The 15,301-nt window shown below is 52.0% G+C and overlaps 1 protein-coding gene across 3 annotated transcripts; it reads left to right on the top strand.

The window, feature by feature from the left end:
- Window positions 1-537: 537 nt before the first annotated feature.
- Window positions 538-14,340, top strand: LOC116940693 (uncharacterized). 3 transcript variants are annotated; one of them, XM_032950837.2, is made up of 10 exons: window positions 702-816; window positions 5,163-5,315; window positions 6,127-6,273; window positions 6,471-6,606; window positions 7,987-8,075; window positions 8,496-8,610; window positions 9,092-9,180; window positions 10,089-10,201; window positions 12,378-12,534; window positions 13,237-14,340. In XM_032950837.2, exons 2-10 carry the CDS (start codon window positions 5,198-5,200, stop codon window positions 13,359-13,361), a joined length of 1,089 nt encoding a protein of 362 aa, XP_032806728.2. In that variant the 5' UTR covers window positions 702-816; window positions 5,163-5,197; the 3' UTR covers window positions 13,362-14,340. The 3 variants fall into 3 exon arrangements, with proteins under 3 accessions (XP_075921940.1, XP_032806728.2, XP_032806727.2); XM_032950836.2 differs by having other exon boundaries at window positions 13,213-14,340; XM_076065825.1 differs by lacking the exons at window positions 9,092-9,180; window positions 10,089-10,201 and having other exon boundaries at window positions 538-816; window positions 13,213-14,340.
- The last annotated feature ends 961 nt before the right edge of the window (window positions 14,341-15,301 follow it).

The following is a 15,301-nucleotide window of genomic DNA, read 5'->3' as shown; positions in this document are numbered from 1 at the left end:
CAAAGAGCATGGCGCAGCAGTTGGAGTATGGGCGACCTCCCACCGAGCAAAGGCTACCTGGGGGCTTCCACAGAGAGCCTTGGTTTGATGGAGCTGAGACGACGTGGAGGGGAGTGGAGTGAGATGAGAGGGGAGAGGTAGGAGAGTGCGTGGAGGGGAGTGGAGTGGGATGAGAGGGGAGAGGTAGGAGAGTGCGTGGAGGGGAGTGGAGTGAGATGAGAGGGGAGTGGTGGGAGAGTGCGTGGAGGGGAGTGGAGTGAGATGGTAGGGGAGAGGTAGGAGAGTGCGTGGAGGGGAGTGGAGTGAGATGAGAGGGGAGAGGCAGGAGAGTGCGTGGAGGGGAGTGGAGTGGGATGAGAGGGGAGAGGTAGGAGAGTGCGTGGAGGGGAGTGGAGTGGGATGAGAGGGGAGAGGTAGGAGAGTGCGTGGAGGGGAGTAGAGTGAGATGAGAGGGGAGAGGTAGGAGAGTGCGTGGAGGGGAGTGGAGTGAGATGAGAGGGGAGATACAGGAGAGTGAGTGGAGGGGGAGTAGAGTGAGTTGAGAGGGGAGGATGGACAACGGGGTGACGTGGGGGGCACACGTGGAGATGATGGAGCGGCGGGTGTGGGGCGGTGCTGTAGGAAGCCGCTGTTGTACCCCCCCCCCCCCCCGCGGGCCGGTGTCACGCGTTCCGCATTTGTGAGTGGTCACGCCGAGGAGTCATGCATGGAGAGTCATGTGACGGAGCTCTGCGTCCCCAGCCCAGAGCGAGCGCGCAGTCGGTCGGAGGAGAGCTGTGGAGTCGTGCTCCGGACAGGCGCGTGCGGGCATCCCAGGTGCGTGCGTGAGGGTGTGTGGGGAGCGGTGGTGCAGTGGTTAGCGTTGCGCTGACCCACGAAGCCGGCGTCGCGAGTTCGATTCCCGTTCAAGGTCACCACCGGTGGCAATGATCTGAATCGGTCCTGGGCCTCCCTTAGGTCGACTTGGCCTCAAATGAGTACCTGGTTCAGTGTGTAAAAGATCGCACACTAGGGAGACAAAGGCGGTCGGGCGTGGTGCTGGTCACTCACCCCCTCGTGTACGGTACCGGCCTTCATAGGTGCTCGCTAACAGCACTTGCCCCTACAGTCTGTTCAGCCTATACGGGGGGATCTTTGTTTTGTGTGCGTGCGGTCAGTCAAAACCCATGGCACCTGGGCCTGTCCCGTGACCTCCTGCCAGCGGACGTTCGATACTTCACGTGGCCTTAAAGTGCACCTAGCCTGGCACAAGCGCCGTGGTAACGTCACCGCCACTTAGTGGCTAATGACGGTTGTGGTTGTTGCACGTGTGTGTGTGTGTGTCACGTGTGTGTGTGTGTCACGTGTGTGTGTGTGTGTCACACGTGTGTGTGTGTGTCACACGTGTGTGTGTGTCACACGTGTGTGTGTGTCACACGTGCTTGCTAGCAGCACTTGCCCCCAACAGCTTTTTAATAGGTCAATGGAGCGGCAGCGTAGTTGTAGTTAAGGGCACTGCGCGCTCCTAACCCGGTCCCTTGGGTTCGAGTCCTGGCCACGGGTAACATCACATCTGAATCGGTCCTGGGACTCCAACTCTGTCGACTCAGCCTTAAGAAATGAGTGCCTGTCTTTAATATTGTGTGTGTGTGAGATATATGCTCGTTAACAGCATGGTGACCCAACATTCTATGTAGGCTATCCGAGGCGGGGGGTGGGTAGGGGGTTTATGTTTGTGTTCATCGTCATCATGATTGACGGTCACTTATCCACTGCTGCATGAACGTCTCTCCCGACTCGGTGCCATCCCTCACGGCCATGTGAGGCCATCACCTGTCTCGTTGTTGCTGAAGAGTCGATGTCATCGCTCCGTATCCTGCTGTGGTCGCTATCCTTAGGCGCGTTTCCTCGCAAGACGCCACGGTGGCTAGGAGATGTTAACTCCCTCGCTTCGTATACAGGACGACGTGGGTTCGATCCCGACTTTGACGCCTGTTGTGTATTTGAAGTTTGCGTGTTGTCTCTCTCCCCGTGGTCGCGTGGATTTATTTTCCCCGAGTCCTCCGGTTTTCCCCTCCACATTTAGAAACACGCGTTTAGAGTGTTTAGCTGCTGCTAGACATCTCCACGTGATAAGCCAATTCGTTGAGCGATTGGTGGCTATGTCGCTTCTGATGAAGAGCTAAATATCTCAGTGGGCCTTATCTGATAAAAAATATAAAATAGGAAACAGTTTAAAATTACTTCCATGTCATCACCGGTCTCCTCCATCAGCCATCATGCCTTCCTGCTCTTGCCCACTTAACCTTCCCAGTCAACATGATATTCTTTGGTTCTTTCGGTGAAAGTCACGTAGATATATCGATAAATTCACGTATATATATCTACGTGACTTAGATAGATATCTACGTGACTTTACCGAAATAACCAAAGAATATGAATTCCTGCAGTCACGAAAGTTTTAAGTCAAAAGTCTCGTTGCTCCCTCGACGAATCTTCACTTATCAGCAACGTTTTAGCTCCGCGTCTCTTTCAGTGTCCGTCTTTGCGGTACGTACGTCGTGGAAAGTCGTGCGCGCCTCATTCAATGGCACGCTGCGTTTCCATCATCAAATGTAACCCTCCCCCCCCAAAAGAACCACTGCCAGCCTGCTCTGGAACATCTCTTGATGTCGGCGTTCTTCACAAATGTTCAGAGGGGGCCACACTTTCGCCCGATTACACATCAGCAGCATGAGGGCCGCCACGCATTTGAAACCACTGGGGTTTGACAGCAGCACGATGATTATGATGATGGGAGTTGTTTTCACGCGTTGTGTATTGTCGGGGGCCGTCAGTGACCCGAGGGCCTTGCAATGAAGAGCGCCGCTCTTTGTTCATCATTTTGATCCAGGTCCGCCTTCTATAATTGCCCAAGATGCGTTTCACGCGCGTGTCGCTCCAACCATCACTTCGTCGTGTTCAGGGAAACCTGCGGTGTGGTTTAACACGAAGGCATTAATCTCGAGCCCCGCATTGCAGTCTTATTTTTTATTTATTAATTAGTTTATCCCTCGAGTTTGTTTTACGTGAGCGGTTGTGATGACTTACACCGCCGACGAATCTGAGGCGTAATTTTATTTTGGTACGGGTGCCATAGTACCCCGGCTCTTGCATAATGTCCGTGATGCAGTCACTTTACACTCTTTCTATTAACTCAATCTGTCTCTTGTTGTTGTCGTTGTATCCTCAAATCTTGTAACTCAATTTTAACCCACTTCCCAATGTGGTATCGACTGCAAACTTGGTATACTTATGTCATACTGATGACAATACTATATTCTATCATTAAAAATATTTATTTGTAAACATTATTTTTATATGTTATGTTTCGGCTTGGGTCTAATTGTCCACGCTCAACTCACGTTGGCTGTAAATCACCACGGTCCCCTTACGTTGTGGCAAGCTTCGGGGCCACTTCCTGGAGTCGTGGAGTTCTTCCATTACTAGTAGGGTACATTTCATAAAAGCGTGTTTAAAAAATATATGTTTTATATATATTACTTATTTAGTCTGATGGTCGACGAGCTGTACACTACGATGCACCACTAGGGTGCGTGGCGCGAGCGCTCAGGGTTTCAGGGCAATCATCTTCGCTGCGTTTAGACATCGCGGAGTAGCACTGATGTAGGATTGATTGGCACCCCAGTCGCGGGGTGAAGTAACACCCCTGGACAAAAAAAGTGTCCCAGAAATAAAATATTTAATTGCCTCGACCATTTTGTATTATTTTGGTACCCGGAGTACCGCCATAAAGGTCATATAGCTCTTCTTCAAAAGCTGTGTAAAGTTTATGGGCACGCGCCAAGGAGCGAATGGGGCATGTAATTACTAAAATCAGGCCGGTTCCGCTTTCATAAAGAAGCGTTATCGAGCCCAGCATCGCACAATCGAGCCGTTTCATTCCTGCATAAAAGTTGAGTTGAGTTTGATCCAAGCGCGCTGGTGGGGTCCCCCTGCTCTCTGGCGATGTCCCTACAGTTGTGCGACCGGCCGAGGTGTTTTTGCCTTGTTCAATAACACCGTAATGTCCACGGAAATGCTGGCCCAACTAGCCATCAGTGGGGGTCAGCAGAGAAGCAGATGCCGCCCGGAGTCGCTGGGTATGGATGAATAAGACTGTGGCTTTGGCCACAGCTATGTACAACAAGCAGACTCTGGCAGGACGGAGAGGGGGAGGCTAAACGGGTGCGGCATGGGCTGCAGAAGAGAGGTGCTGATGGAGGATTTGGAGCTGAGTGGATTTGCCGTCGACTGATACCGGCGGTGTTAAGTTCGGCCTCTGTATAAGAGACTTGTGAAGGACGCTACTGGGCAGCAGTCGGAGGCAGTCGCCCTCCAGGGATGGAGAGCAGAGGAGTGACACAACAACGAGCAGAGCGCCGGGCGGCTACAACGCAGTCAGCAAGCTGGCGTAAAGGAGAGCACACAGGTGGTGCATCTGCCAGTCATCTCAGACTGTCAACCCATAGCACCTGGACCTGCCCCGTGACTTCCTGCCAGCAGCGAGACTTTTACACTTCACGTGACAGCCTTAAAATTCATCTCGCCTGCGTGTGTTGCTGTGGCAGAGCACACTGCACGACAAACCGGCGAACCTTATTCGATTCCCTCTCACGGCCATTGGTGACGAAAATATGAACCGGTCCTGGACCTCCCCTAGGTCAACTCAGCCTCAAATGAGTACCTGGTGCGGTGTGTAAACATCGCCACTAGGGAGACAAAGGCGGCCGGGCGTGATGTTGGCCACCCACCCACTCGTATGCCGCGTTGGCCTTCATCGGCACTCCCTAACGTCACTTGCCCCGACAGTCTTTAAAGGCTATATGGGGGAACTTTGTCATTACGTGTCTAATATTTTTTCTGCAACTCAATCTAATTGTGCGATGATGAGTCAGATATGACAGTTGTTTTTGGCCGATTCCTGTTTGGTTATTTTTGTTGAACTTTCGCACCGTACGTAGCCAGCCGTCCTAATCCAAGTTCGGTCATTGCTGTGCATGACCTTTGTTTGTTTGTTCTTTGGTCACGTTTGTGGCAGCTCGGGGTCGCTCTTGCAAACTAAACTCTATCCTGATCTCTTGAGTTCTCACCCGGTTCAACAGCAAAAATGTTGAATGTGAAACTCGTGACACCGCGTGCAGGAAAGAGCTGAGCGGGCAATGCGCGGTGCCGAACCATGAGGGTCTTGTGCAGCATCCCCACTCCTCACCCGGCTCGGTGCTGCCTCCTCCACTGCCTCCTTTTCAGCACCCTCCTCCTCCTCGTGCTGCTGTTGCTATGTTGCTCCGCGCCATGTGAGTAACACCTTTTTTTACCCAGGGGCACCTCAGCTTCACAGATTCTTACTCGGCAAGCTGATCGCCTGGGCAGCTGATAATCTGGGTAGCAGATCACTCAGTTATTTGGTCACCTGGGATCATCATGCACGCAGCTGGTCACCAGGACAGCTGATCACCGGGGCAGCTGATCAACTGGACAGCTGATCACTCAGTTAGTTGGTCACCTGGGCTAATCATGCAGGCAGCTGGTCACCAGGACAGCTGATCACCGGGGCAGCTGATCAACTGGACAGCTGATCACTCAGTTAGTTGGTCACCTGGGCCAACATGCAGGCAGCTGGTCACCAGGACAGCTGATCACCGGGGCAGCTGATCACCCAGACCGCTGATCAACTGGACAGCTTATCACACACACCCGGGCAGCTGATCACTCGAGCAGCTGATCACCCGGGCAGCTGATCACCCGGACAGCTGATCACTTGGGCAGCTGATCACTTGGGCAGCTGATCACCTGGACAGCTGGTCACTCGGGTAGCTGATCACCTGGACACTGATTACTCGGGCAGCTGATCACCCGGGCAGTCGATGTTTGAATGAGTAATTCATTGTCCATCAACGTAATCGCTTGGCATGACCTCGTGCTGGGCATTAGGGGTCAGGGCGCTGTCGTCACAGCAACGCGCGCGGCTTTAGCGACCACACGTGGCCCCGAGAAACAAACTCACTGAGATGACGTTCTGGATAGATAATGACTGATGATGATGATGACATGGCTGATGGTGATAGTAATAATATGCATGTATTCTGTGTGTGTGTGTACGGACAGGTGTGGTTTTGGCTCAGGCCTTGAGCGAGGAGGGGGGCCGCCCGCCCCCCTTGGAAGCCCTCGTCCTAAGCCTCGTCCCCGTGAACTGCACCGGTCGCGACAACTCCACGTGCGAGCCCTGCCCCCCAGGGTCATTCTCCAACGCCAGTGCGTGTCCCCCCCCCCCCGCCCACACACTGTGTGCACACCTGCGAGCACAGGTGTACTTGTGTGTCACATCACATAGGCGTGTGTGTCGCACACAGGTATGTCTGTGTGTGTGTCTGTATCACACAGATGCATGTACCTGTGTTACACAGGTGTGTGTACCTAGGTGTGTGTGTGTGCACCCGTGTCACACACAGGTGTGCCCACGTGCGCGTGTTGCTCCATGGGGGGCTGCCAGTCCCCCATGAGTTGCCGCCTGTGCAGCCCGGGGTCTCACCAGCCCGCGGGGGGCCAGGCGCAGTGTCTCCCGTGCACGCCGGGCTCCTACTCACAGTGGGTTTTCACGACTCTCACCGCACGTAGCGCGCAGGAAACACGCACAACTGAAGACGTTTTTGTTACACGTAGGGGATCACCGGAGCTCGGGTAATTGTTGCAAGAGCTGGCTCACCGCCCAGCTGCCACCTGCCAGCTCCGTCTGTGGTTCCTCTGCGATTGTGTGAGATGCAATTTGCATGAACAAGCACGACCCTGTATATGAAACTAAACATGATCGTGTGTATATATATACTTGCGGTAGATGTAAAATGCATAGCAAAGATCGTAAATGACACAAAAATTACAATCGTGTTGTGACAGGCTCGTCACTTGGTATGACAGTGGTTATGATGATTGTTATCGTCGATCATATTAGGAGCGTCATTGTTGCCATCGTTAATCTGTCGCTTTTAGCTTTTTCTTGTTCCGAGACGTCTGCAAGTTGCAGGGTGGGTGTCCCGTTCACTGCTGAATCTCGGAAACGCGGAAGTGGCTCGGCGTTCATCTTATTTAGAGAGGCATAGAGCCGTTGTTTTTAAAGACATTGTACTCACCGCAGAGAACCGTAGCGACACGACTGCTCTCTATGATAGCTGGCGCCAAACTGTGCAACATGCCCTCCTGAATGGTCTTGTGGGAACCTCGGTACGTCTTCCGGCCTGAAGACGTACCGATAAAGTAATTTTATTTGAGTTTTTCTTCAGATTCCGTTCTCGTGACGAACATTTTCGCACACGTACGTCATTGGAACGGAATCGGAAGAATCATTAGAAAGGGAATTGCTTATTAAAGGTAATGCGTTACGACAGGACACATTAATCGTTCTGTCGTCACAACGATTAAAGCGAGCGGCTCGCAGGCGCAAGGTTGGGAGTTTAAATCCTGGTTGGGGTGGGAGAGGGGGTTGACTTGGCCTGCCATCCCTTCAGGGTTGATAACATGAGTAGCAACATCACGGCGAAGTCAAGAGGTTTGTCCTATTTGTAAACTCGTCCTCGCCGTAGGAATACGGAATTTACAACACTGCCTCCTGTGAATAGGAGATGAACACCAACGCTTAAACGCTCATCTGAGCAGGAAATTAAGTTGACATTTGTTGCATTATAAAAGCAAAACCCTCTTACAATACGTATGACTCAATCAGTCAATAAATCATTAATCGATAAATGAGTGAAATTAAAACTTACCATCTCCGTATGACAATTATCATCACCATCATCACTCACTCTAAAGATCGCTAAAATAATCACCGCTTCGCGCATCAACTGCCGCGGCGGGCCATCAAAACCCTCGAACCCGACGCGTTTAAACCGCTGCGGCAAAAAAAAAAAATCTCACGGAGGTCCCGCCACAAGAACGTGGAATGACACCTGGACCGGCTCATGTCCGTGGCAGGGAGCCGGCTCAGCGGCTCTGCTTGGCGTGCGCCCCCGGGAGCTTCGCATCGCAGCACGGGGCCTCGAGCTGCCTCCCGTGTCCCAGAGGCGAGTCCCGCGGGGACAGCGTCGAGACCACTCGCGTGTCGTCATCTCCTCGCCCTCGTCTGCATCCACCCACCCACCCACCTGCTCGTTACCCGTTACCCATTACCCGTTACCCGCATTCCGGGTTCGTTGTCGGACTATTTGGCGCCGTCCATATTTTTCCGTGTTTGTCCGTCCGTCTTTGTGTTTTTTTTTCCTGTGTCTCTCTTTAGCTTGAAGCCGAGTAGTTGCCTCCTAATGGACGTGGGGGGGTGCATAGAATTATGGAGGAACAATTATTCATTAAGGGGGGGTCGGAGGGGTGCAGCCCTAAAAAGTCTTGAAACTCAGTGAGGTTTTAATGGAAGAATAAATGGAATGAGGAGTGGCTCCGGTGAACCTGTGGGCGATGATACTTTGGGGGGGGGGCTCATTTCACAGGAAGCTTCATGCCGGGATCGAACTCATCCACGTGTCTCCCCTGCGCACCAGGGTCGTACAGCTCGGAGCCCGGCTGGTCCGTGTGCCTGCCGTGCGAGACGGGATTCAACTGCAGGTGCCTGAGTGCCTAGTGTATGGGGTCTGATTGAGCCTCTGTGTATGTCCGAGTGCGTACCTGTCCGTCTGTCATGCTTCATGGGATTCAACTGCAAGCACCCGTCTGTACGTCTTTAAGTGTGTCCGTGTTTCTCTGGTTGTACCTGAATATGCGTCCGTCTGCCTGTGTGTCCGAATGTCTGTCTTGCCTACCTTGGTGGTTTCAGCCCAGTCACCAATGAGCGCTGCTCCCTACTGTGTGGATTAGAGACAACCTGAAATTATTTCAGAAGTAGCTCTGTGACATCCGTTTAATGGACCATTCTTTAACGACGGAGATTTTAGACTGCCGTGAGATTTCCTAAAATATTTTCATCACCATGTGACCCAGATAGAGCACGCTTTTGCGTAAAAATTGGAGAGAGAAAAAAACAGAAAAGTTGAATATTTATAATTTTTTTAAAAAATGGGATGCAACGAGCGTGTGTTATGGCGCGCAGTCGAGAACGCTGCACGGAGTGCGAGCTGTGTCCGGGCGGGTGGCAAACGGCAGGGCGCGGCGCCCAGCAGTGCCAACCCTGCCCTGCAGGTAACGCTCACCTGCACGCAGAGAGCACTCGCCCCCTCCCCTGCATGAAGAGGCACAATTTTTTTTTACGAATGTTCACCTGTAATGTGAGAAGAAAAACGAACGTCCTAAATTCATTTCAAACCAAGAATCCATGCATGTGTAGTGGGTCAATAACTAGAGGGGAGTCTCTCTTAGGCAACACGTATTTTTATTAACAATAAATCCTTAACACAAAGGGGTAACGGCTCCTTACACCCGATACACCAAGGAGGTAGCCCCTCCGGGCTAATACGCCTCTCACTGGCTAATCTACACCCTTCTTGAGTGAAGCTGGGTCTTCACTGGTATAAGCTGGAGCCGACCCTAGCCAGCGGTACGGCTCTGCCCACTGGGCTCTTCACCTTCAGTAGGCTCTTTGGTCTTCGGGTGGACGACGACTGCTGGGACCGTTCAGAGGTCCGGTTTTTATACAGGTCCGTGGCATGGGGAGTGCACAATAATACCTCTACACATGCATTGATGTTAATGGGAGTCAGTTTGAACCATTTGTTCAAATAAATACAATAACCCTATCTCTCCAAATTTGATTGTATATCAATGTGGAGAGACAAGAGGGAGGCCTACCTGTCCTACCCACGATACAACCTCTGCCCTGGGGCCGTGTGGCTCAGGGGCCAGAGGGTTGAGTCTGCGCTGCAAGCTGGACTCTCGAGTTTAAACGCGGGTCAACGACCGCCCGTGATGAACTGGACTAATAAAAAACCGTGGAATTTTGCAGTCTCCTCAAGCTGGAGCCACGAGGCTGCCACCGACTGCGAACTAAACGGGTGGTGGGGGAAAAAAAAAGAACGAGAAGCGACCGATGAATAAACCAAAAGCCACTCTGCCTTGTGAATGACCAAGTTCGATTCCTGGTCCGTGATCAGGGCAGCAGAAGTGGGAGGGCGTCGTGTACTGCACTCCGTGCCCCGGTGGCTACTACCAGCCCCAAGAGGGACAGCAGGGATGCCTGCTGTGTCCTGAAGACAACTACTGCCCGGTGCGACCGCCTGTCCTCTGCTGTGCCCGCTGTCGCCGTCTCATGCTATTTCCGTGCGCTGTACCTGCCACCGAGTTGACAGATTTGGGTTTACTCTTTGTTTTTTTCGGTAAAGTCACGTATAAATAAGAAATCATAAAATAACATAATAGCGTACGAAGTTTCGGTTGCAACACAAGCAGCCATCACCAGGTACAGAAGAGCTAAATTTACGAGAGAGGGGAAACACATAACCTCAGATGTATATACAGACACCCAAGTAGGGGGAACTAACACAGATACAACAGGGGGACACAGAGAGAGAAGCATACCAGACAAACAGTGTTTAGCAAAATTTTGGAAACTATATAAAGCAACACAGACGGTCGGTCAAAACACAATTAACGCATAGTCCGGTTGATCACGCTATTTCAAAGATTGCTAAATTGCAAGTTAAGTATGAAACTCAAAATACAGACCGCACACACACACAGACATCCAAGTAGAGCGAACCAGCACAGAGACAAGCACACAGTGAAGTCGCCTTAAATAGGCAGAGAAGGTAAGGCTGAGAGACAATGGGAGAAATCAGCACGAGGTATGCATGGAGCAAAGTGGGGCGCGGCAGCACCCACTCGGAAGCAACAAGGCCCACACACAGGCAGAGACAGCACAGAGACACAAATCCAAGCCAAGACACAAAGGCAGATACACAAGCAGAGACAACACAAATACACAGAACTCATACCTCCCCGAAGAGGTGGTTCAGACTTGATTTGAAGCGTTTGTGACTGCAGGAATTACTCTTTGGTTTTCACACTCTGGGGGCTCTTGCATTGCGCTGTAGCCTTCAACGTGCTATCTCAGCCTCGAGTTACATCGGCATGTGCTGTGGTGGCTTTGCTGTCTCACCCAGTTCAATTGTGTACAATGTGCGCCAGTTGCTCAGCTTATGGAATGTATTGTAAGTTGCTGTACGGTCACTGCATCGACCGCTTCGAGATGCGTCTCTTCGGCCGTCTGGAACGCTCTTCCGATATTAAGAAGCCACTGGAGTTATGCACTGTTAAATTATATAGGTTGAAAAAACCCAACTTCTTTAGAACAGCTTTGTGGCTTTATTTTTGTATGCACGCAAACACTGCAATTTCCCATCGACGGCTATGTTCTTTTCAGTGAACCCATTCTAGGGACTAGCGATTTACGAAACCAAACTTCACTGTGGCATCTTATGAAGACACCCAAGTGCCTACTCGCCAAGAGAAAACAATACAATATAACAAAAGACTGTCGGATTTCGACTGGAATTATGCCTCGGGTACATGGCTCACGTGGGGCCAAGACAAAAGTGACATCTGCCCCGACAGGGCGTCCGTGTGTATGCAGAGAAGTGATGGGAGGTGCCTGCTCCATCACTTCTCCGCTCCGATTCTCTAACTCATGGGAGCCTGTTCTGGGGAGAATGCAATCCTTATTATGGATAAAAATACATCGCATATTTTGAGTTTTGCACGGTTGGCTACGTACGGTGCAAAAGAGGTTCAACATACACACATACGTTCTATCAGTTTCTGGGTTCCCTCGTCTGTATAACGGCATTGCTATTGTTCACGTGTTTTGTTCCATTGTCCAACAACGCTATAACACAGCGTGGCCACGCCATGCTTTTCCCATTCTCTCGCTTGCATTGTCTTGTCGTGTTCAGAAACCACACACCATCGCTATCTCCCACCTAACTTCGCACCAATAATGCTGTAACACCAGCACGTTCCCATGTTTTGGTTCCCGTTTGTTCCCCACGTGGTCCCCCGAGTGATCCCCATTTGGTGCCGGTTTTGGTCCCCACGTGATCCCGGTTTTGGTTCTCGTTTGGTCCCCACGTGGTCTCCTGAGTATGATTCCGGTTTTGGTTCCCGTTTGGTCCTCACGTGGTTCCCCGAGCGATCCCCTTTTGATCCCGAATTTGGGCACCAAGTGGCCCCGGTTTTGATTCTCGTTTTGTCCCCACGCAGTTCCCCGAGTGTGATCCTGTTTGGTCTCGGTTTTGGTTCCCGTTTGGTCCCCACGTGGTCCCCGTGAGTGATCCCCGTTTGGGCCCGGATTTGGACCCCTCGTGAGCCCGGTTTTGGTTCCCGTCTGGTCCCCACGTGGTCCCCCGAGTGATCCCAATTCGTCCCCTTTTTTTTGGGTTCCCCAGAGTCCCGAAAAGGCGCCGCTCCCGTGCCCCGTCGGCGCCTTCTGCCCCGCGGGGAGCCAAGAGCCGTCGCTGTGCGTGCCGCCGTTCCTGCGCTGGGGCGGAGACCACTGCTCGCCGAGTCCCCTGCTCATCGGCCTCGTGGCGGGCAGCACGCTGGGTGGGAACACGCAGGCACAGGGGCAAAGACCACCCCCCACCGCCGCCTCGTATAGTTTAAAGAGACCGCTGGGGCAAGTATTGTTAGCGAGCACCTATCAAGGTTGGCACAGCCCACGACGGGGTGGGTGACCAACAACACCACCACGCCCGGCCACCTTTGTCTCCCCAGCGGCGATGTTTACCCACCGCCCCAGGTATTTATTTCAGGCCGAGTTAACCTAGGGGAAACCCAAGACGGGTTCAGATAATCGTGACTGTTGTTGGGCCACGAGCGAGAATCGAACTCGGGTCACCAGGTTCTTAGCGCAGCATGCTAACCGCTAGGCTACCGCTCCCCACTCAGTAGAGGGAAGACACACACAGAACATGCAGGCACAGAAGACAGAACACAAAGGATAGGTAACACAGAGCTAACCTTGACAATTCGCCCCATTGTGGCACATTTCCAACAGAAACTCAGAATTCGCAAAGCAGAAAATCCTTCACTTGATGCTGGAAGTAATTTGAGCCACGGACTGTCTAGAATGATGCCCAACAATGCTTGTGCAACAATGCGGGCACGTGACCATCCTGTCGCCGCCATCCCCTGCAGTTGCTGTTGCAGCTACTGTTGTTTGCTTCTGCTGCTGACTTGCTGCTGCCTTGTCATGCTGCCTGCTGCTGCTGCTTGGCCCAGCTCTGCTGCTGTTGCTGTTCCTAGCTCTCAACCACTGCAATCAGCGACTCCGCGACGAGCCCGGCGCCCGCACGCCACTGCTGTGGCACTCGAGGCAAAGACGCGGCGACAGGGTCCAGGACCAGGAGCCCATGTACACAGGGTGGTGACCCAGGACGCGGCAGCCCTCGTCGACAAACCCACCAGGCCAGCCGCCCAGTGGTCAATACCCAGCATTCATCGAGCCACAGGGCGGTGAAGCAGCATCCGGCGCTTGGCACCGTTAACACACCTGACGATGGAGCACCTAGAACCGAGCGTCCAGCACTCAACGCCCGTTATCATCGACAACACGTGCTGGTGACACAGCACCAATCGGCACCCAGCGTCATCGGCACGCCGTTCACGCAGTATTGGTGAAGGGAGCATCAGGCATCGGCAACACGCAAGCTGGCGTAGGGACATTGAGCAGCCAGCATCATCGGCGGATTTTCTGCACCACGGGCAAATGAAGCTCCCTGTATCAAGGCACTTGGGCTTGTAGTCGAGCAGCCAATGCCACCAGAACTCAGCGCAACCAACACGGAGCTTAGCGTCTCCATTCAACGACGCACCTTGCGTCGATGTAACAAGGTTGCAAAAACTGAAGGCGTCAGCTTCTGATCTGCACGACCCAGGGGAAGACCCTGCGACTGCCTGCTGGTAACAAGGTCAAATACGCGCTTTGCTCCTGGCTTATAACGTTCCAAGATTGTGTTGTGTTGTTGATGACACTGATGAAGTATGTGCTGCTTAGGTCAGAGACCCAGGCTTTCCAGTCGACGAATTATGACGACCCGTAATGGGCCCCCCCTCTCCCGTCAATGTCTTGGTCCACAAAACAGGAGACAAAGTCATAGTGCTTAAGGCTACTTTGTGTAAATACATGCAATGCAAATGCAACTACTCTATACACCTGTCAGGCATTTCACACAGGCGGTGGGGGGGGGGAGAGATAGCCGAGTCTCAAGGGACAGCGGAGCGGTCAGATCGAGAAAGCCCCGAGGTTGCATGCGTTCACATTTCGCAAAGACCACGCTGCTACCCGTCGGTGCCCATGTTTGGACCGCGTTATACTTTTGCTACTGCACAATAAAGTTTAATCACAAATTATGCCTTCACGTTTTTTCTTGAATAGGTTGGTCATAATAACGGTTGGTCGATGACAAAACATTCTTCTCGAAGGGCACTGGCTTTGTTTCTTTTCCATTAAGTTATCAAGTTGTTTATTATTACATCATGCCTTTTTTAAATACTCCAAAACTTGCTCCTGCTTGCTTCAATTTCATCATTTTGATCTCAAACTGGCTTCAACAGTTGCACACAAACACTCGTGTGATTTTCAGTTGTGTTCCTCCGACGGTTATGTCCTTGTCAGTGAACCTATTCCAGGGACTTGCGAAGCCACGCGTTGCTGTGGCGTCTCATTAAGACACCAAGTGCCTACTCGCCGAGAAAAAACAACACAATATAACAAAGGACTTTAGAACATACACCGGAATTAGGTCTCGCGTGCATGGCTCGTGGTGCCGAGACAAAAGTGACATCTTCCTGACAGGGAGTTCTGCTAGATGTGGCCGCAGGGGGTGGATGACCGAAGAATTGAGAGATGCCTGTTCAAAATACTTCTCCGATCCGATTCTCTAACTGGGGAGAATGCAATCATTATTATGGATGATTGCATATTGAGTTTTGCACCTCCGCTTAGCACGGTTGGCTACGTACAGTGCGAAGAAGTTCAATATACATACAACATATTCACCCTGAAAATCAACAGAGTCCAAAGGCTCTTTTTTTTTCCACGAGGGTCTTGCATTGGGATGTTTGGCCAACCCAAATTACATCGTATGCTTTAAGCTATGGGAGGAAACCCATGCAGTCCGGAATCAGGAATCGAACCCAGGACCTTCTTACTGTGAGGTATAAGTGCTACCACTGCACCACACTGCGACGTGGGCGACGAGATATCTGAAAATATAAGCCCAATGTCGTGCTAGGGGGTTGACTACCACCCATAGCAGACGACGAAAAATCCCTGACCCGGGCAACTCGCACAAAAGGCTCAACTCTG

Source organism: Petromyzon marinus, chromosome 9 (assembly GCF_048934315.1).
Source record: "Petromyzon marinus isolate PM22_M1 ecotype Great Lakes invasive population chromosome 9, UKy_Petmar_22M1.pri1.0, whole genome shotgun sequence".
Lineage (NCBI taxonomy): Eukaryota > Metazoa > Chordata > Hyperoartia > Petromyzontiformes > Petromyzontidae > Petromyzon > Petromyzon marinus.
This window is presented reverse-complemented; position numbering and strand designations above follow the sequence as displayed.

Excerpts from the sequence above, each read along its gene's own strand:
- LOC116940693 (XM_032950836.2), top strand. The coding sequence starts at position 5,198 with ATGAGGGTCTTGTGCAGCATCCCCACTCCTCACCCGGCTCGGTGCTGC. Across the intron at positions 6,274-6,470 it reads AGGGTCATTCTCCAACGCCA|GTGTGCCCACGTGCGCGTGT; the intron begins GTGCGTGTCCCC and ends TGTCACACACAG. Across the intron at positions 6,607-7,986 it reads ACGCCGGGCTCCTACTCACA|GGAGCCGGCTCAGCGGCTCT; the intron begins GTGGGTTTTCAC and ends TGTCCGTGGCAG.